Source organism: Tachysurus vachellii, chromosome 25, assembly GCF_030014155.1.
Source record: "Tachysurus vachellii isolate PV-2020 chromosome 25, HZAU_Pvac_v1, whole genome shotgun sequence".
Lineage (NCBI taxonomy): Eukaryota > Metazoa > Chordata > Actinopteri > Siluriformes > Bagridae > Tachysurus > Tachysurus vachellii.
The window spans coordinates 10,344,094-10,366,042 of record NC_083484.1 but is presented as its reverse complement, the minus strand read 5'-3'; the positions used below and the strand labels follow the sequence as shown (position 1 = coordinate 10,366,042).

Below are 21,949 nucleotides of genomic sequence, written 5' to 3'. Positions count from 1 at the left end.
TGTTGTCCCTGGGTCTTTTTGACCCCTCTGGAAGAATTTAATGTGTCATAACTGGTTTTCTTCCACATATTTGCCTGAAATTGACCAAGATTGTTCCAAATTATGAACTTTGCAAGCAAAATTAATTTTGTCTATTTTCGTTGAACTATGTGTTCAGAACAGTATATACTACGCGTTCGTTATCCTCTTGGGTCATTTTGACTCGGCCACATTTAGTGGGGCAATAGGTCACACTTTTGCCCTTTTCAGCGCAATGAACATACATACAGACACAAAAATGCACAAGTAAAATGTCCACTAACACACGCACCCAAAACACACACTCACACCCCCCCACACACACACACACCCCACACACACACACACATTCACACACACACAAACACACACACAAATTGGGCATTGCATTTCATTAGGCCTCCAGAAAAGAAAAAAAAGCCAAACATTTGTAAATATTTCACACTTTTGATATGCCTTTGCCTAGCAGAGGGCATAATATGATCTACCAAAATGATGCTACACACACACACACACACACAGTCAAACACTGTTCAAAGCATTGGGCATTGCAATTCAGTTCGCCTCCAGGCAAAAAAAAAGCTACACATTTGTAAACATTTCACACACACTCATGCACACACATGCACACACACAAACACACACACATATTGGGCATTGCATTCATTAGGCCTCTAGAAAAAAAGCTACACATTTGTAAATATTTCTCACTTTTGATATACCTTTGCCTAGCAGAGGGCAAAATATGATCTACCGAAATGATGCTACACACACACACACACACACACACACACACACACACACACACACACAAGCACTGGGCATAGTAATTCATTAGGCCTCAAGAAAAAACAAAAGCTACTCATTTGTAAATATTTCACACTTGTTAGATGCATTTGTCCAGCTGGGGGCAAAATCTGATCTACCAACAAGCTTTACACACACACACACACACACACACACACACACACACACACACACACACACACACACACACACACACACAAGCATTGGGCATTGCAATTCATTGGGCCTTCAAAAAAACAAAAACAATCATTTGTAAGTATTTCACACTTGTTATATGCATTTGTCCAGCTGGGGACAATATCTTCTCTCCTTCTTCTACCAACAATATTTACACACTCACACACACACACACACACACGTTGTGTTTTCATATTCAAATCATATTTGTTTCCTCTCTCTTATTTATGAATTTAGTTGCATCAGTCAGCTTAGGCCTGGAGATATGCTGAGTAATGTTTGACATTTGTCAGTCAGTGGTTATCCAAAATAATATTTAATAATTTCTGCTTATTTTACTCAAAACATGGCAAAATTTCATAAGGGTTATCATTCATAAATTAAGTATAATAAAACAAACCTAAGGAGGTAAACAAAGTTTTATTCACATGAAATTAGGGCATGTTTTTGAGTGTGTGTGTGTGTAGCCTGTTGTTGGTTGATCAGATGACATCAGGTGGGTAAAATACATATTACAAGTGTAAAATAGATATTACACACAGAATGGTGATAATTATAGAATTTTTGATTTATAAGCATTCAAGTCAATTTGGCCTGTAAAAAAAACAGGTTTTATTATTTGCTGACATTAAAAATGGTCAAAATGGTTTCAAAACAATCTCCTGCCCTTGAAATATACCAGCCTGTAATCGTGCATCAACTTTTGTGCCTCTATAGTGAAAATAATTCAAAATTTCTGTTTTTTTTTTACTAAAAAATGAGGCATTTTTGTATATAAATAAGGTTTATTATACCAAATATATATATTTTTTGCAAAATATATGTTATGTTGGAAACAAGTTAGACTAAAAAGGTAAAAAAAAAGCAGTATATAAGCAGTCAAAACAGACAAGGTCAAGTTGACTCAGCGCTCCTAATTTGTATAGGAGGACAACACAAGGGTTAAATGCCCACAGTTGACTATTCTGTGATTTATAATTTCAGCTGCTTGCACTAGAAGCCATTTCGTTTGGGTGTGAATACAATCATACAATTACACATATTTAACTGAATTTGACAGACTACAGGGGTTGGACAAAGTGAAACACTGGTCAGTGTAGTGTTGGAGGATTCATACAGACACACACACAGTGTCTTCACTGATTTCACATTCCAAGTGTTGAATTAGCAGACTGTAATCCACACAACTTAATGAGAGACGTCTTTGTGCTGTATCAAGAGCCACGGTTTATAATAATAATAATAATTATAATAAACTTTTATTTTGTATAGCGCCTTTAAAAGTAGCATCTCAAAGCACTTGACATAAAAAGATGAAATTAGAAGATACACATAACATTACAGGCACTAAAACTAACCATACAAAAAAATAAAAAGCCAATAAATAACAAACAAAGTAATCACATAAAAGCTTCTCTAAAATAATTTCCAGTGTATTGTCGACATCCCAACACAATCGATGAACCACATCAAACAGGAATAACTGTCGACTCAAGACGAAGCTTTTGGAAAGGGACCCAGATTGTATCCAAAAATACACTGCAGAATGAACTGTGCACCATGTTACTTCTGTTTGTCAGGAGCTCCACAGTGTCAATATTCATGGGAGGCTGCTATAGCCAACCCTTTGATCACTTGTGCCATTGCTAAACGTCAGTGTCAATGGTACCGGCAATGGAAATCTTGGGCTGTGGACAATGTGAAACATGTATTGGTAGGTGCAATCTACAGTATAATGTAATGACATGGCTCTGCAAACCATACTATTGCTTCTTTTTACTCTGCACTTTATTTTGTTTTACATATGAGCACCAAATAATAAGCACTCCCAAATTAACTAAACTAAGTCAAAGTAAATTGCTCTGGTGACCTTGAATACTGTGCAGATCATTCATTTGGTCCAGAAGAATCAGTCAGTAATTCTGGAAAAAAAATGTCAGGCTAATGCAATTCTGCTGTCCCCAAAAAGAAATTGTTCAAATATTTTTATACAGGTTGAAATACCTTGCTGTTACCTGTTTTCCAATGATCATGCTTCTCTATCATATGCAAATACATTAGCATTTTATAGCAAATGGAAATGACAAGGAATATTTTGTTATGTAGGCAAGTTAGATCATTAAAATTCTCAATTTAAAATAGAACAGATAGATAAATTAAGTTCTCTTAGAAACTTTGATAAAAGTAAATACAGTGATCATTGTAGGTTGGATGATATAATCTGTGGTATTTGTTTGTGTATGTGTTTGTATGAAGTAAGCCATAAACCATGTATTGTCTTGTGTCCTGGCAGATCCGTTTGAGTGTAGAAGATGAATTCCGCATGGTGTGCTCTTGGAAACAAAATCACCTCTCTGGGTCTGGTTGACCTACCCAAGCTTACACATGTGTCAAACTCTGGCATATCTTGTGTAGTGATATTCCCTGACAGCACAACACACACTTTCACAGTCAGCGTAAGTACAGACTAGTGTGTGACCATGGATGTGATTAAGACACGAGTGCAGCGTAATTAAAAGAATGAGAGCAGACCTTTCTATAGTGGTGAACATTATATTCTATATAACTCTAGGATATTCTATATAACTCTATGATGCACTCTTGTTTTAGGGCACACTACCACACAGTGACATCTGCTGTATTTAAATGATTTGGCTATATTATTAAAATACAGTTGAATTTCTTATTTTGTTTATTGTATGCTTCAAAACAAACTTAAAATATATGTCCTTTTTATGTACAGAAACATGATGCTGGGCATGTGTTATTTGACCTTGCATTTAAACACCTGGGCATAATCGAGAAGCAGTACTTTGGTCTCCAGATTACAGAAGATACCTCTAGTTCACCTGTGAGTATGTATTTGTGCTAAACTGTAGACACTTGGAGCTTTAAAATCTTTTCATCATTTAGTTTATTGGTACAGGTTGGAGATGCATTGATAATCACTTATATACAGTGCTTTTATACTCAAAATGATTGCTACCTTCATAGAAGGCAGCATTTATGTAGAGAATTTTTGCACCAACTATAAGGAGCTATATTCTATAGTATGTATGGTAATAATCGCTGTGGTTATTTAATTTATTGGGGTTTAAAATGCTGCCCAGTCACTGCAGATAAATGCAAAAGTGTAGTACGAGGAGGTGTGATAAAATGTTTATTATGGTTCAGAGATATCAAAATTTCATAATGATTTTGCATCGGCAGTAGCAATATTGTTACAGTAGTTAAAGGTGGGGTGCACGATGTTTGATAAATGCTTCAGAAAACTGAGTCGGCCCCACAAACAAAACAAACGTGTAGCCAATGAGCAGAAAGGGGCGTGTCTTGCCAATATGCAGCGGAGAGAGTGTTCAGTGTGCATGTCTGACATTAGCCGAAAGCGATTGAAACATTGACATAGCGGATACCTGCCATTACCTCGGGTTCTAGGTGTTGAACGTCGTCTTCCGCGTGAAACGGAACTAAACATTTCACGGTACAACACACAGTACTACAAAAACACATTTGTATTACCATAGAATTATACATAGTAGACCTGTATTACCATAGTATTACTCATTGAGTTCATTTATTCATAAAAATATCCCCTCGGCCAGCTGCCACAGCAGGTTCCACCATAATAGTTGCCTGGGTTGCGCATGTATGTGTGGGGCGGAGCTATCAAAACAGGGGTGACACCCATTTGGGTTAGGGGTGTGTTTGTTTTAGTGATTTCAAATGTCAACATTGGCTTTCAAACATTGTGCACCCCACCTTTAACTGTGGATAAATTTGACGTCTTGCATTTCAGAGGTGGCTGGACCCTAGCAAAACTTTCAAAAAGCAGCTTAAAGGTAAGAACAAAACACACTTCCATAGTTCCATAAAAATTGTCTTCCAGATATCCTAAGGCCCAGTGATGTCACTGGGTCACTGAAGTGTTATTTAATTTAATGTACATTAAAACTATCTGTTCTGGTCATTTTGTGCACAAAAGAAATTATGTGCTCTCCTTAAAAGGTGCCATTTTTTTTACGTTATTTAACATATCTATGTTTGATGTAAGATGAAAGCTGAAATGCTGATATTCATCTTTTGATCCTGAAACCCAGATGTCTTCATTGTATACCAAATAGAAAAGAATTGTCTTTGCTGCTCCAATATTTTTATAGGGGTCTGTATTTATGCACTGTATTTAATTGTTCATGCACTTATTTAAAGTTTATTAGGTAACAGATGCCTTGTAGCTAAGGTGCATTTTATATGGATACAGTTAGTGTTACTGAAGCTAATCGATTTGCCATTTGTCAGCCCTCCTCTCTGTCATGTATCAATGGGAAGGTCGGTCAGTAACTGTAGAATCACAGTCCTGTTTATTAAAAAGAAAATATAAATCTACTGTGTCTAAAATATGTAATACATCTACGTAATACTGTATCTATGTAATGCTGTCCACTTTATTAGGAACTTTCATTCAGTTATATGATCAAACAATCATTTTGTAGCACCACGATGCATCTAACATGCTGATACAGGTCAAGACCTTCAGTTAATGTTCGGAAAATTCAATCTGGGAATAAGTGTGATCTCTGGATGTTGATGCAGGTTTGAGTATTTTAAAAACGGCTGATCTTCCAAGGAATTTGACACATAAAAGTCTCTGGAGTTTCCTTAGTATTGTGGTGAAAACAACAACAACATTCAGTCAAGTTAAGTCAAGTCAGGAAGGTTTATTTTTATTGTCATTTCAACCATATATAGCTGACGCAGTACACAGTGAAATGAAACAACGATTCTCCAGGACTGTGCTGCTACATAAAACGACATAAAGCTACATGAAACAAAATATAAAACAACACAGAGCTAATGACTTAAGTCCTAGCCACATAAATCGCAACATGTGTAAGACAAAGACAGTGCAAAGGGACAAACAAAGCACTACAAGACAAAATACACAAAGTACACAAAATAGTGCTGACCAGTGTGCATACTGTTTTATAAAGCACATTGTGCACCAATTGTAAACATATACAAACTTATGTACTAGCAGCAGTTAAATGAGGTATTGAAAAGTGGTGCGCAAAAACAACAATTGAGTGAGTGATTGATTTGTACAGTCCAGTGTAGTTCACACAGTTGGGGGTGTGTGTGCGTTTGGTACAGTTCAGTTCTGTTTGTTGAGAAGCCTGATGGCTTGAGGGAAGAAAATATTGCACAGTCTGGATGCGAGTGCCTGAATGCTATGGTACCTTTTTCCAGATGGCAGGAGAGTGAACAGTGTGTGTGAGGGGTTGTGGGGTGGGGTCATCCTCAATGCTGTTTTCTTTGCAAGTACAACGTGTGTTATGAATGTCCATGATGGAGGGAAGAGAGATTCCGATGATCTTCTCAGCTTGTCCTCACTATACGCTGTGTCTGGAGGGTCTGCAGACTGAAACATAAAAGCTGAGATAGAAGCATTTACCATAGCAGGTTTATTTCATGAATAATACCTAACTAGAAACCTAATCACCTGGATAAGTGACGCCTGGATAACATCCATTGTGTTAGTGTTTCTGGTATATTTAATAGCTGTTAGCACGTCAAAAACCTATTACCTAATATTTTGTCAATTCAATGGTTGAACATTAACAGCTTTTTGTAATTAGACATAAAAGAAGCTTACAGTTTTCTGTAAAAGCACAATGAAACAAAATAATATCTAGCACAAATTTTGGAAGAAAGCGCAGCATGAAAACAGCTGTTTCCATGTTAACATGAGCACGGCAGCATACATCAACTTCATAAAAGCATAGATGTAATCAGAATCCTTTTTAGTTAATCAATACTGAACTGAATAGCTGGATATAAATGTTGTCACAGCTGAGTCATTTTCTTCTCATAGGTCTTTCTTATCTCTCATTCTCTCAGGTTCTCCCCCATTCTATTTAATATTCCAAGTACGGTTCTTCATCTCTGACCCTAACTCTCTTCAGCAGGAACAGACCAGGTGTGTGTACTGTATGTGCGTAAATGTGTGTGTTTCTGTGCCTACATACATATGTACTGGTCTCTACATATACATGTGTGTTTATTTATATTTGCCTATATTACTCAGTTTACTTCATCTAAAGACATTAATTACAACCCTGTACATTTTCTTTGCAGACACTTTTATTTTTTGCAAATTAAGAAAAACATTCGGGAGGGCAGGTAATACAGATTCCAGTCACTTTACTGTCATTGACTTTATTGAATCCAGTATGCTCCATACAACATGATTCAGTTCAGCCTGTTCTTTCTGTGTGATCATAGCTGGCTTTCATATAATACATTTACATAGTAGTCAAATTCTTAGTACATACTTTACATAATTGGATTTAGTTTAAGCTTAAAGTAAAGGCTGCACATCCACCATTCATCCAGTTCTATAAGTATTAATAATAGAAATATCTGAATATTTTTAAATGTAATTTAAACATTTTACTTGCAGGTTAAAGTGTCCATTAAGCTCTGCTGTGGTGCTGGCATCTTATGCGGTTCAGTGTAAGTCTGAAATCTTAAACATGCGTATTGAATGGTGAGTTGTATTTCCTAGTTTTTAACCATACAGTATAGGCATAACGGTGTAGTGGGTAGCATTGTCACCTTAGGGTCCCTTGAGGATCCCCAGTTTGATCTTCAGCTTGGGTTACTGTCTGTGCAGAGTTTTGCGTGTGCTCCTTATATCCACGTTCAATTCCTCTGGATTGTATTTAGGATGATCATGACTAAATAGCTGTAGGTGTGAATATGTGTACATAGTGTCCATCAAGATAACTGTTTACCGAAGATAAATGAATGCTGAACAATAAACCCTAATAATGCTAGTTAATAACACTTTTTGTTTTATAAACAGCTGAATTTGGAGACCATGTTCCTCAGTCTCCTCCAGGATATCTAGACCAAATCCACTTTATTCCTGATCAGGACAAGGACTTCCTTTTAAAAGTAGCGTCATTGCATCCACAGCACAAGTACGTACATGTACACGTATGCAGAATTCATACTGTAATAATAATAATAATAATAATAATGCATTTATAGATGTTTATTTGCAACTTCTTGGTGTGTTTTCCACTTGTATGCAGCTTTAAAGGTGCGTGTATGCAGCTTTAAAGGTGCGTGTAAGAGGGGTCGAAAGTGCAAGAGTGACTAACTGTATGTTCATGTGTATTATTTCAGTGGCCTATCTCGGAGTGAGGCAGAGTTGTGTTACCTGAACACAGCTAGAACTTTAGACCTGTATGGAGTAGAGCTTCATAGTGCACAGGTAGCATGTCCATTGCATTGTATTAAAGCTTTTGTTTCAGTGCTTTCATTACTCAATAATAAGAGAGAAAGAGAATATAAATTTAAAACAGTTAAAAGTGCATGAATAATTGCCAAAATGATTATTTCTTAGGATGCTAGTAACTCATCTCTCTGGGTTGGGATTGCGTCAGGAGGCGTGGCCATGTTTTGCCATTTGGTTTGTTCCGGTTTCTTCCCCTGGTGGGTTATAATCTAGCAACCTATTTTCTTGATAACGTTGTTATAGCCTACTTATGTTTTATGATAAATGAGTATTAATATTTTTAGAAACAGTACACTATGTTATAAATATATCTTGGCAACAGTTTTGTGCTATTGTTATAGTCAAATATAACCAACACTGAATCACATTCTAACTGTGGTTGTATTAAATATTCATCTGCGCCTCAGGGTGTTTTCCCAAAAGAAAAGCTTTACTGTGAATACACGTACTGTGTACTCTGACACAATTAAGAATGATTAATGTTTCAAATGTTTACTTACAATCTTAACAGCTGATTTCACATGAAAAGAGGAATTACAACACAATCCTTGGTTGTCTGAAACTGGACCTGGTCCTAGATGTTAAAGCTCCCTAAAGTGATCAGAGTATTTTAACAGCACAGTTTATTATACAGAATAAACTTTATCATTTATTCTGCAAGGTCTTGAAATTGCAGTATTTAGCAATATATTCATGGCCATAGAATGAATCATGAAAAGTTGTGAAGTCCAATTTCGATCAACTGTTTACTCATTACGGTACACCTCTTTCCCTAATATATCACTCAGGATCAATATAATCAAGATTTCATTCAAAAGAAAGAGATTTTTCATTCACCTTCGGCGGAAACATGTAAGTTTCTTAAAGAGTAGATGAAGTATATGCAGCACAGCTGGTGTACTTACTAAGTTTGTTTTTGCTGTTCAAAGAGAAAGAATTGTTAAAGTCTTTATGCTTTTATGTAGGGCGAGGTTGGCCAACAAGTGGTGTCTCTGTCCATGCCCAGCTCTCGTTCTTGTAAAAACCTCTGGAGATCCTGTGTGGATCATCACACGTTCTACAACAGAAAAAACTTGCATGCGGTCTCCAAACCTAGGTACGTTTTATTTATGATTTCTGGGTACATTTTGCTTTTGGGTTCCATCAGTGACCTTGTTTCTGGATGTGGCTGTGTTGTAGGTCTGTCCATCTGTATCGGAAACTAGTAGGTGAGGTGACGTGGAACCCTTTAATAAAGTCTCTTTCCACTGAACATCTGGAAACTAAAAGTCTCCCCTCAAGATCTCCACCAAGTACACCTAACTGGTACTGTGTTTATACTGATATTTTTTCTATACTAATTATTAATAGAATTGGATTGATGGGTGAATTTTGTGGCTGTTTTAGGCGTGGACCTCGTATGCGTCATGATTTTCGTAAGCCCCGTCCATCTTCTGTAGACAACCTTACTAATGACATGAGTTATGTGACTGAGAGTGAAGATGTGTTCTATACTTACAGGTAAACAACGGTCCTTGCCTTCTCTCTCTCCCTCTCTCTGTACATTATTACACTATTAACATCAAATTATTAGTCAGTAATCAGTTCAAATGTGTTTAATGAAGGAAAGCACAGGAGGATGAGAAACCCATTTCCCACTCCCAATCTGATGACAACACTTTGGATGAGGAAGACTTTCAGTGTCTATGGGATAAGGTGAGAGGAGGTGTATATGGATCAAAAAATTTGGCAAGACAAACTTCCCACACTTTTTTGGATGCTACCTGGGATTGGTTTAAATGGTGCCATGAATGCAGTCACCGTGTTCTTTTAGGGCTATAAGTATTATGGCAAGTTTGACTCAGTGTTAAGTGTAGCCAGGGAGGTGTAGTAAAACAGAATAATAGACCTTTCAAATCACAGTAATGCTGTTGTTAATGATTATTTCCTTATTATACTATGATACACATACTAGTTAACCCACAATCTCAGATTCAAGCCTGCTGTCATTGTTCATAGTGCTCATAGTGCAAATAAAACTAATGCCACTTTTACACCTGACTTGTTTAGAAACAAAATCAGGGATAGAAGTACTTCACCGATCTACTGTGGTGCTACAGTGGTCAATATTGTAATTAATTAATAATATTGTTCGAAAATGGCGATAAGTTGTGAATGGTTTATGACAGACTCAAGTATAATTAAACAAACAAAACATAAACTATGTAATATGAGCAGTTTCAGAACAGCACCACCTTCTGGTCACAAGATATGCACAATTGTTTTTTTTCTAATTTGTCCTAAAATAATTGAAGAAGCATCATTAGGTTCCATGAGGCATAGAAAGTCACCTGGTACTCAGTTTTGCTATGTTGAATTGTGTTATAATATATAATGAATAATATGTTTATTTTACAAACATATTCTCTTGTTACATTTCCAATTTAAGTGCTTACACACTTGATAAATAATGCATATCTTTTTACGCCTGTACAAGATCTTAAAATGCTTGAGCCCAATAAATTGCTACTACTGCAATAACAGTACAAGTTCCGTAAATATGTGCATTAAAAAAAGTGTTTTAACCTCAAACTATATGTGAAAATTCTGCACTTTAATACTAACTGATAATGCCCAACAGATCCAAATGGCTGGCCAATTAAGCAGAGCCATTTGTGCTGTTATGTAAGTGTGCTTGCTAATCATTATAAGCTCTCTAAAGAAAAGGAAACATGCAAAGACTTTAGTCAACGCACTAGGTGAGAAATAAGCCTAAATTTACCTGTGATGTGAATTCTAGATGTTATTAGTAAATTATTAATTTTTTATTATTTGCTTTTTTCTTCATCTTGTAGCAGGATTTGGAAGCTGATGGGGAGCTTCTGCTAATCAGATTCAAACCTGACAAAGATGGCAAGTTTGGATTCAATGTCAAAGTGAGTGTATTTAGTTATCCTTTTGTGTGTATTTATGTATTTAATGACCATGTTTGTTTTGCTAATTGCATTACATTTGATGTACTATTAAATGGCTGTTTATTTTAGGGAGGTGTGGATCAGAAGACGCCTCTGGCGATCTCTCATGTAAACCCTAATTCTCCGGTAAGGAGTATGAACAGATTAGATTAACTTTTTTTTTGAATCACAACATGTGAGACTACATGTAACTCTGCCTCTTTGTTACAGGCTGGTCACTGTGTCCCTGCATTGCTGGAGGGAGATCAAGTGCTCATGATAAATGGACGTGACATTTCAGAACACACACATCAACAAGTGGTCATGTACATCAAAGCCAGCAGAGAGTCTCACAGCAAGGAGCTCTTATTGCATGTACGCAGAAAAGGTTTGTTGATCAATCGTGAAAAATGAATGTTGGTCTTGTGAAGGTCACGTAGATCATTTAGCCTTTTTAGCTAGTGTTTTGCTTGATCAGGCTTGAAAAGGGACACATGCACACCTGCTCATTTATTCCTCATTTATTCCGACATATAATGTGGCAGCAGCACAATGCATACAGTCATGCAGATACAGATCAAGTGCTTGGTTCAGTCTTGGTTCACACCAAACATTAGAATGGGGAAAAAGTGTGATCAATTACATTAACTGTAGCACACCCAACTCCAACCTCAGTATGCAGGTAAAAGGAAATACAGCTAAATTATGCTAGTCTGAAGAAATACAACTGGAAGGTCATGAAATATAGTGACTCTTACCATTCCTGCAAGTTTGGAGGTGTGAAAAGGCAAAGGTTTGCCTAATATTGACCAATAAATGATGCTTTGTGTTTACAGGTGTCTCTTTGCGAGCGGAAACCTCATTACAATTTCCAGGCAGTTTTAGCCTTCAAGAAGAAATTCCTCCATCCCCTGGTCACCCATCTGGAGAGACACTACAGGAGTCGATGAACCGTCTGGAAAGGGGATTGACTTCTGGCACTTTGCTTATGCAGTTTGAGGTAAGGATTTACAGGCATGTTCATGTGTGATTTTGCCCTGGGCATGTCAGCCTGAAGTATGTGTTCAAATTGGTTGATGATCCTTGCATGTGTGTGTTTTGACACAGAAATTATACAGGAAGAAAGCAGGACTGTTAATGTCTTGTGCACAACTGACTGAGAACATGGAAAAGAATCGGTACAAAGATGTATTACCGTGTAAGTTTCTTCAGATGATGTCAAAAATGACACATTTGTTTCCTCATGACAAACAAAATTATGTACGTATTGAACTGATTCACAATTCTGGAAATGCCATTATCACAATAATTATGGTTTGTGAATGTTTATGGTACGTGTCAACAGTCAGTGCTTCATTTATTGTTATTGCCTTTTTAGATTCATTTTTCAGCATGTGCATAAGAGTTTTTGAATCTCTGCCTGAATGATTGTCATTGTTTTGTGATTCTGAATGAGCTATGTTATGATTGCGGATGCATAGCTTTGAGATGTGAGTGGATTACAGTTATAGTCAACTGTAGCATTTTGTTTTGTTGTCTTTAAAGCTTCTGTTTTGGTTCAGTCAAAATGCTCTTTAGAAACTAGTTTGATGAGGAATTTTTTTGACAATCCCTAATTCACCATTTCCTCATTCTTTATTCCACCTCTCCCTCTGCTTCCATTAGATGACATCACCAGGGTGGTGTTACAGACGGAGGAGGATAATTACATCAATGCGAGTCATGTGAAGGCTAGTGTACACACACACACACACACACACACACACACACAAACACAAATTCGTGTACTTGAAAGTGTTTCAGACTTTACATTTCAGAATGTAAGACTAGTGCTGCTATATATATTGGCTTTGACAAATTGTACACTATATGGTCAAAGGTACACTATATGGCCAAAACTTTGTGGACAACCAACTATAACACCTATATGTGGACTTTTGCCAAACTGTTTGGAAATAAACAATTGTATGTCAAGATTTCCCTTCACTGGAACTAGAGTGGTTTGTTAAATTGGTATTCAAGAATTGTTGTTCAGATTCAACAGTTCTGACCGCAACCCCACTGAACACATTTGATATGAACTGGAACACTCAGTCTGCTCCCCAGGGCTCTCCACATCAGTGCCTAAACTTACTAATAGTCTTAATGCAAAATGGGCAAATCCTGACAGCCATGCTACAAAATCTAGTGGAATGCCTTTCCATCTTGGCAGTTATAATAACCTCCATTCTTCCAGGAAGGATTTCTGCTTGATTTTGGAGCATAGCTGTGAGGATTTGCCCTTTCAGCTCAAGGGCATTAGTAAGTTTGGACGCTGATGTTGGGTGAGGAGGGCTGGCTGCATTCCAGTTCATCCCCAAAATGTTGAGTGAGATTGAGTTCAGAGCTGTGTGCAGGACACTAGATTACTTTTACACCAACCTTGGCCAACTGGTTTCGATTCCGGGGCAGGGAGCTAACCCAGCCACTGAAGAGTTAACTCTCAGTGACCGTCCATTAGCCCGATAAAACGAGTGTTGCATCAGGAAGGGTAACCCTCCACAAAATCTAACATGCTGACCACATAATCCACTGTGGCCAAAAGAACAACAACATAATATGTCAGTAACATGTTTGATATGTTATCAACATTTTTTCAAAAAGTCAGTGTATTTTAAAGGACATATTTCTTTCTGCTGCATCCAACATTGAACAAAATATAAGGAATAATCCATGCTGGTATGACTACATGAAGCAGGGGTCCTTCTGTTCTAATTTGTGTATTTTTTGCTGGACTCCTACAATAGTGCAACGAATAGTGAAAAAAGACTACAATAGTACATACACTCTTAATTTAAATGTGGCTTGATTTTATTAAAAATAGTAGAATAAGTCAATATTTCCAACATTAATTTGTGAAATAAGTGAATAAACCCAAAGAGACAATCGAGAGTTCCTCTAATAGCCACATTTGTAAATCAAGTGACCCCATGTATCACAACCCTTAGTTTGGAAACCCCTGACCCTCTGGGAACCTACATCCAACACAGCAAGCCATCTTCAATAAAACTTATGTGAAAGTGGCTGTTTATTAGACCTTCCTCAGGAACCACCAGAGAAAACCTTTAGTGTACTATCAGATAATTGTTCCTCTTGTTCCACTTGTTCAGAGTAAAAGCATTACTTTGGATGACTTCTAATAAGTGGAAAAGAACAGACATGCTGTGGAACAGAACTATTTTTGCTCCCAGTTGTTCCATATGACTGTTAAAGACTGTGTCATTCAAATAGACCTCATATCCTTAGTCACCTGCTTTGAGATATTTGGCTATAGCACAAGTTACAGTGCATCCAGGAAACACACTCTGGGACTTTAGAGCACTCCCACCTGATCCATCTGGAGCTCCAGGCTGTGGTGACACAATCTATAGTGTCATTTTCACAAGCAAGCTACCCCAGTCTAAAAGAAAAGTAACACAGCCACAGACCCTGCAAAAATGGTTGTACAATTGCCACTGGATAAAAACTAATGAAAGGCACTTCAGTAAAAACTCATTTCTAAACCCCTGGCCAACACATACTTCCCTTTGGTCTTTGGTAGACAAGTAACACTACCTATAAAAGGAACGAATGCAGTGTCGCCGAGACAGCACACAGTCACACCACACTCCCAACCAGACAAAAGTACACTTCCCTTTGTAAGAGAGCTAAAATGATGTTGGAATAATTAATAATAGTTATTCTTAAAAATAGTAAAGGGTATTTGCAACTCCAGTATGCTGTTCAGCAGACTCACCACTGGTCTTACAAGTGACTAATACAACAGGTTTGGCTAACGCTCCCTACTTAATAAGGAACACTCAGACATTTTACAATAAAGGAAACCATGTAAAACTTCATAAGACAGCTAGTCCCTATTACTGTGATCTTCACATTACACACTTTCTGTTTTTATCCTGATCACTGCCTGGTTTTATTCCAAGATTTTGTTTGAAATCTTTCTGTTCATTTAGATAAGGTGACCACAGCCTCAGTCCTTCTGAAGAAGAAATTGTTTCCACATTTAGTTGATCTCACCACCTGTCAAACATGTTCCATTTTTCTTGACTAAGACATACATAAAGTACATAAATAATTTTTAAATACCTAAAGAATCAGCCTAAACTCTTTTTCAGTTAATGGTGGACCCATTTTGATTTCCTAGTAATATCAAAAGCTGAATTGAGTGTTAGTAGGAAATCTGGCAGAGAAGAATGAACGCTAGATATATTTGTGTATACAGGTTGCCTAGTTCTGTTGTAATATGTATTGCAAAGATTTTGAAAAGGTAAATGGGGATTTTAGAGTAATGTCCCTACATCCGATTTTTTTTTTTGTCTACCTTGTTTACAATACAAACAAGAAGAAAAAATAGATTTCCTTATCCAGTGCTCAAATTTGTGGGCAAGTTTCTAGTCTTTTGTCTGTTGTTTTTTTTTTTTTTAGATCCAGTTGGCTGGAAATTTTGCTGAACCTTGGTCTATGATATTACTTTATCATTTTGTGCCTAAAGGCATCCAGAAGGAGCTGCTAGACTGCATGTTGGATGACTGTCTGTTGTTGACACTCAACATTCTCTTACAGCTGGCCTGGCATCATTTATGATCTTGCACACACTCTCAGAGAAACAAAATAAATCACCAATTACCAGATACATCACTGAGATATTACCTGTTGATTTGAGTTTGGTTCAAAGCAACTGTGCTTGCTTCTTTTCTTACAAATTAACCTCAACGCTATTCAGAGGTTTACCAGTTTTCATCCGGAATATTTTAAGGGGGGGGACTACCAAGATCTCATACGTCCCTATGTTTTATTAAAAAAAATGAAGAAAAGCAATGCTACTGTGGTAGGCTTGGTCAACGACTTAGTGGGAAAGAAAACAGCTATCAAATTTGCAGTTGTATTGTAAGAGTTTATTCTCATTTTTAATTTTAAAACAAAATAATAACAATCAAGTTAGACCTGCTCGTTTAAATGTGCAAGGTATCCAGGTATCCTTTTTCTTACTTATCCCTACTCAGTTTAATATCCTGCCATATGCCTGCCTTTTATACTTTTACTTCCAGTACCTGCCTTCAAATTGTCTGTAGACTGTCTGCATTTTTTCCATTCTAATATTGTCTAATATAGTTTTGTTTTCCAGTTGAGATGATGAATAAAGTGCGCAAACTATTAAGTGCAATTCTAAATGCATAGAAGTCATTGAATCATTTATGAAAAGAAAGGCTTGCTGACTTAGGGAGGGCTTGTTTTGAATCTGGTGTTGTTGAATAAGCCCTGTTTAAACTTTGCCTGAGGTCTATGATCCAGTCACAATGACATTATAGTTTTATGTAGATTTGAAATCGAGGATCAGGTTTAGAGGGAAAATGCTATAATATGTGTGTGTGTGTGTTTTATAGACTGAGCCAGCAGGTACCACGTTACGTTATCTGGCAGCACAGGGGCCATTGCCCAACACATGTACTCACTTCTGGAGGAGTGTATGGGAACAGGGAGTCAGTGTGATCATCATGCTGACCACACTGACTGAGAGAGGAAGGGTAGGTACCACAAACAAGCTCTGACACACATTATGAAGCATATATTGTATATATGAACACACCGCAGGCATACACGTCTCCATTGACGTATATCAAAAGAACTGTATTTTCATATTACACACAGAAGGACCCTATTCAGCTACTATACACACACACACAGTTTAATTGTGACTGCTCAGCTTGACTGTTGCTTGGTAACCATTTGGTCTAAATTCTTTCCTAGGGTGATTTGATATTTTGTGTGTGTGTACGTGTGTGCTTTGCTTAATAATCTTGGCACTGTTTTAGACCAAATGCCACCAATACTGGCCTCATCCTCCTGAAGTGAAGGACTATGACTACCTTCAAGTGTGCTGTCATTCTGAAAAGTGTAACTTGGCCTATGTTACCAGAGAGCTAACGCTCACACACACTCAGGTAATATACACACACAGTTGTGCAAGATGGAAATATCTGATTTCTCTAGGTCTCTGTTTAGTACTTAAAATGATTTATTTATTTTCAGAAGAAAAATCCCTAAAAATTACCTAAAGCTACCTAAAACCTTTAGGGCGTACATTCATTTAATACATTCACAATATGCCTAATTTGTAAAGCAGATTTAAATGTTTGGTTATAGTTTTTGTAATTCCTTTTCCTTATTTTCATCTCACTGAAGCTGTTAATAAAACAAAACAAAACAAAAATCTTTATCCCTTCAACCAAAATGTATTACTATTTAACTGTGTACCTGTGTGTGTACATGAGTATATCTTTGCATGTGCGGTCACACATTTTCACAGGCAACACCACAGGACCACACGCACACACATATATGCACACATACACACATGCATGACGATTGCTGGAGAACAGAGACCCATCTGTTGTAGCTGTTGGTGGGAGTTAATCTGAGCATGGGCAGCAGACGGAGGTTATATCACACATTCATTGGCCATACACCGTGTGTTTGTTTGTTTATGCCTGGGTGAATGGAGATGGAAAGGTAAATTAATGCATGATACCACCATCAATTGACTCGATCTTTCTACCTTGTGACCTTGCTGTAGCAATTTTTGTGGACATCGATAAATTATTATGCTAATGAACCAAGATATATTCGTTACTATAGCTACGTTTAATTGCTTCCGTTCTTCCAAAGAATGTTAATCCCTATAAATGTTTAGAAAGGGTAACATTGCATGTGCATTGCATGTGTATGGCAGTTAACCTCATGCAGGGGTGTGTCTGCATGTACCTGTTTTTGTGTTCTTGTTTTCCGCTTCAGTATCTTTGCAATCTAGTAGGGAAAAAGAAACGTGCCCCAACATGTATTCTCCATTCAGCAAACACTTGTTCTCTCTCTTTCTCTCTCACTCACACACATACACACGTTCTCTCTCTCTCTCTCTCTCTCTCTCTCTCACTCACTCACACACATATACACACATATACACACAAACACACACTCTCTCTCTCTCTTTCAGTTGGGTGAACAGCGCTCCATCACGCACCTACAGTATGTAGCCTGGCCAGATCATGGGGTCCCAGATGATTCTTCAGAATTCTTGGACTTTGTCCAGGCAATGAGAAGTAAACGAAAGGGCACTGAACCACTTATGGTCCACTGCAGGTAGGCAAAAACAGAAAATTACTGGCACCCATCAAGATGATGGGCAAATAAATAACACAAATAATTTTTCCACCACAATCAATTAGAGAATACACTAAATTTAAACATACATCATTCTTATTTTTCTCACAAAAACATAGTGTCATTATTGGCACCTATGAAAATTATTTCAATTCATAAAAGGAAAGAAAAAGAAAGTATACATCCTCCTTCCTCCTTCAGTTCTATATTATTGTCAGGGCAAAAACAACAATTCTGTAATCAACACAACTTCTATAAACAGACTAATAACCTCACGTTACATCAACAAGTACATTCTATAATTCAGTAGCATGTAGATATAAACTTTGGCATCAGTTTCTTCAAAACATTGCTTCAGTTCATTGATATTTGAGGGCATTTGTTTATACACAGCTCTCTTAGGATCACCCTAGAGCATCTCATTGGGGTTGAGACTGGATGTTAAGTTCTCGGTGTTGAAACTATTCCAGCTTTATTTTTTTTTTTAGCTATTCAGATGTTGATGTGCTTCAGACCTTTTGTTCTATGAACAAATTTCGGGGCCAGCTTAAGCTGCTGGTCACGTCTTTGTTTCAAGAATATTCTGTTTTAAAATGGAGGTCATTATTTTCTCAGCGACTGATGTTTCCCTGGTCCTGTCATTGAAGATCAACCCCAATTAATGACACCTCCACCACAATGTTGATATGAGGTGTTTGTGGTGATTTTCACCAATCATGGCACTGTGTAGGATAAACAAACATCTCCACCTTGGGCTCATCAGTCCGAAGGATATTGTACCAGAACCTTTTGGTTTGTTCAGATGCAATTTTATACGTAAACATTTAATGTCCTTCCAGAGGCCTGTAGGTCAAATAATGTAGTTCTTGTTTGCTTTGTTTTTTTTTACCTGAGTATTAAGTCTGAACATTAGACTGAACCTTGAATTTGCTGGGATGCCCACTCCTAGCAAGATTCTATCCTGAAGGCTTTTCATTTGTAAGCAGTCCTTTTAACTGTGTAATGGTACATTTCAAATTATTAGGAGATGGCTTTATAACCCTGTCCAGATTGATGAGTAGCAACAGTTTCTTACCTGAGGGCATGACATGGCATGGAGTGCTCCAGAATACCAAACTGCTCTTAGAGAACAGAATACCAAAGGTCTGCTTTTAGGGGTACTAAAAAGGTCTTTCTTTATGAATAACTAGTCATTGTATTTCATTTGTAACACACAAATACATATTGAAATCTGTTGTCTTTTTGTGACCAGATTAATTGACTGATTGATTGACTGAACTAACTAACTGACTGATTTATTGATTGATTTTTATAATGGCCATCTCAATTTTAGGATTTGAACCCTGTTCAAATGTTCATTGTTCTTACTCCGAGAGGTGAGAGGTGGTAGTCTGCCATCTGTACTCCTCAGTAATGAGTCAGGAGCCATGTGTTCTTGGTGTTCACGAACAATCTTGAAGAATCTTCACCTAAGCATTTTGAGCAACAGAAATATAACATTAAAAAGGATATACCGGGTCAATCTACCAATCGCACTGGCCTGGTTTATATAATAAAGGATGAGAGTGGAAATAAAAAAGAAAGGAAGCCTATTTCAGCTTGAATCAGAGGCTGCACTCACCACTTACTTTGACGTGTTCTGTCCCAATGAACCAAAACATAAGGAATAATAAATACATAACACAGATCAAATATGGCATCTAGAGACCTAACAGGTACAATAATGTCACGAATAATATGAAATGCATAATAATAAATACTTAAACTTGAAAAAGAGTGATTTACATGTTACATGTTAGGAAAAGGCTTAGAGTGCTGTTATTTATTTATTTTTTCAGAGCAAGCGTCACAAAAATAGTAATTGTGGGGTTATTTCTGATCATTTTGTTATTGTTGTTTGGCAGGAAAAATAGTTTTGCATAAGAAAACATATACAGTTTAATAACATGCATTATTTTTGTTTTTTTACTTGATTTAAAACGTCATCGTTTTCCTGAAAGTTGACTCTAAACTGCTAAAATCACATTAAGTAAATGATGGTGATTGGATGCTTTCTTTAGTGCTGGGATTGGACGGACAGGTGTGCTCATCACCATGGAGACGGCCCTGATCCTGATGGAGGGGGCACAGCCAGTGTATCCTCTTGAGACTGTCGCTTCGCTGAGGGAGCAAAGAGCAATGATGGTCCAAACCTCGGTACACACAGTGCTTTCATTTGCAGGGCTTTAATTTCTTGTATGCTATATCCATATTCACATGGCACTACAGACTATTGTTCATCTGCATCTGTGTTGTGTTTGTTATTTTTCAGTGCCAATTCAGCTTTGTTTGTCAGGCCATCCTACATGTGTACCGAGAGAGGTTCAAACACAGCCAAGCAACTAGCAGCTGACAAGAGGAGGACATGAGAGATGAACACACACAGATATCCTAAAGAGATGAAAAACGATCGGTTTTAGGCATGATGGATCGTACGTAAAAAGAGTTAGAGTAACCTGGGTTTGTCAGCTTTTATGCTTTCATGCAATACATAAGAAAACTAGTAAAAAGTAAAGAACATGATTAATAGAAATGAGTATTGTAAAGAAAATTTGGGATCAGATCAAATACATTCATATTTCTAACCACAGTGGCTGCAACAATGCATCAATACAACTGGTCCTAATTCCACCTGGATCTGTTGCATCACTGCATGGAATCAACCCTCTTATTTTGGGGTTGAAAATATATATATTTTTAAGTAAATTGTCATTATTTTAAAAAATGTAAACAGACATGCAGTAGCAATTATACAAATTGTTATCAAAATTCAAGGTTTTTCAATAGGAAAGGAGATATTCAGTAATTCTGCATAGGCATCATCCAAGCACTTACTGACACTGATACACTGTCGTGCTGCTAATAACCAGACTTTTCTCCACATAATTTTACTGTGTATTTAAATGACCAAAAACCAAGACCAATGGCGTTCTGTGTATCTTCATTCATTTATTCAGTCATCTTCCATCACCACCTCATCCTGGTTGTACACTGAGCATGTGGTGGATGAGGCACCAGTTCATAACTATACACATACTGTATATTCACACTTAAGGCAATTTGCGCCTCATCAGTTCACCTACTAACATGTTTTGGGGAGGTGAGAAGAACCAATGGAACCTGGAGGAAATCATGAACATGGAAAAACATTCAGACACTTGTATAGATCTTGAGAAGTCAAAAAAGCACTCTGCCACTTTTAAACATGTATAAATCAATAGAATACACACAAACGCAGTCCAAATAGAAATACTACTACTACAAAGAAAATCACTTTATTAATAAAGAATCAAATAAATGTTGATTCATTTTGGCTTTCTGTTTTTGAGTAGGAGTGAATGATCTTTTGTGCTGACAGGAATGCTTTGAAAATGCACCTGAAATATATTTATACCAGTGAGGTGTTGGGCAATGACCCAAAGACACACGTGTGGTCTAAAGGTAAACACCTCACAGCCAGCAGGTCGCGCTGCCTTGC

The 21,949-nt window shown here is 37.2% G+C and overlaps 1 protein-coding gene across 2 annotated transcripts in view; it reads left to right on the top strand.

Annotated features, from left to right (window-relative positions):
• Positions 1–21,775, top strand: part of ptpn3 (protein tyrosine phosphatase non-receptor type 3) — a 41,092-nt gene extending 19,317 nt beyond the window's left edge. Inside the window, exons 2-26 of one of the 2 annotated variants that reach the window (XM_060861985.1) lie at positions 3,296–3,458; positions 3,746–3,853; positions 4,799–4,841; positions 6,898–6,976; positions 7,135–7,179; positions 7,460–7,512; positions 7,865–7,982; positions 8,191–8,278; positions 8,411–8,499; positions 9,091–9,154; positions 9,268–9,398; positions 9,482–9,607; positions 9,689–9,802; positions 9,907–9,997; positions 11,140–11,217; positions 11,326–11,382; positions 11,467–11,623; positions 12,072–12,235; positions 12,343–12,433; positions 12,901–12,965; positions 16,659–16,799; positions 17,088–17,216; positions 18,266–18,411; positions 20,493–20,628; positions 20,744–21,775. In XM_060861985.1, the coding sequence (XP_060717968.1) occupies positions 3,315–3,458; positions 3,746–3,853; positions 4,799–4,841; positions 6,898–6,976; positions 7,135–7,179; positions 7,460–7,512; positions 7,865–7,982; positions 8,191–8,278; positions 8,411–8,499; positions 9,091–9,154; positions 9,268–9,398; positions 9,482–9,607; positions 9,689–9,802; positions 9,907–9,997; positions 11,140–11,217; positions 11,326–11,382; positions 11,467–11,623; positions 12,072–12,235; positions 12,343–12,433; positions 12,901–12,965; positions 16,659–16,799; positions 17,088–17,216; positions 18,266–18,411; positions 20,493–20,628; positions 20,744–20,824 (2,538 nt within the window). In that variant the 5' untranslated portion in view covers positions 3,296–3,314 and the 3' untranslated portion in view covers positions 20,825–21,775. Of the gene's footprint in view, positions 1–3,295; positions 3,459–3,745; positions 3,854–4,798; positions 4,842–6,897; positions 6,977–7,134; positions 7,180–7,459; positions 7,513–7,864; positions 7,983–8,190; positions 8,279–8,410; positions 8,500–9,090; positions 9,155–9,267; positions 9,399–9,481; positions 9,608–9,688; positions 9,803–9,906; positions 9,998–11,136; positions 11,218–11,325; positions 11,383–11,466; positions 11,624–12,071; positions 12,236–12,342; positions 12,434–12,900; positions 12,966–16,658; positions 16,800–17,087; positions 17,217–18,265; positions 18,412–20,492; positions 20,629–20,743 lie in introns of both variants that reach the window. The other variant, XM_060861984.1, reaches the window with a different exon arrangement.
• Positions 21,776–21,949: the final 174 nt, after the last annotated feature.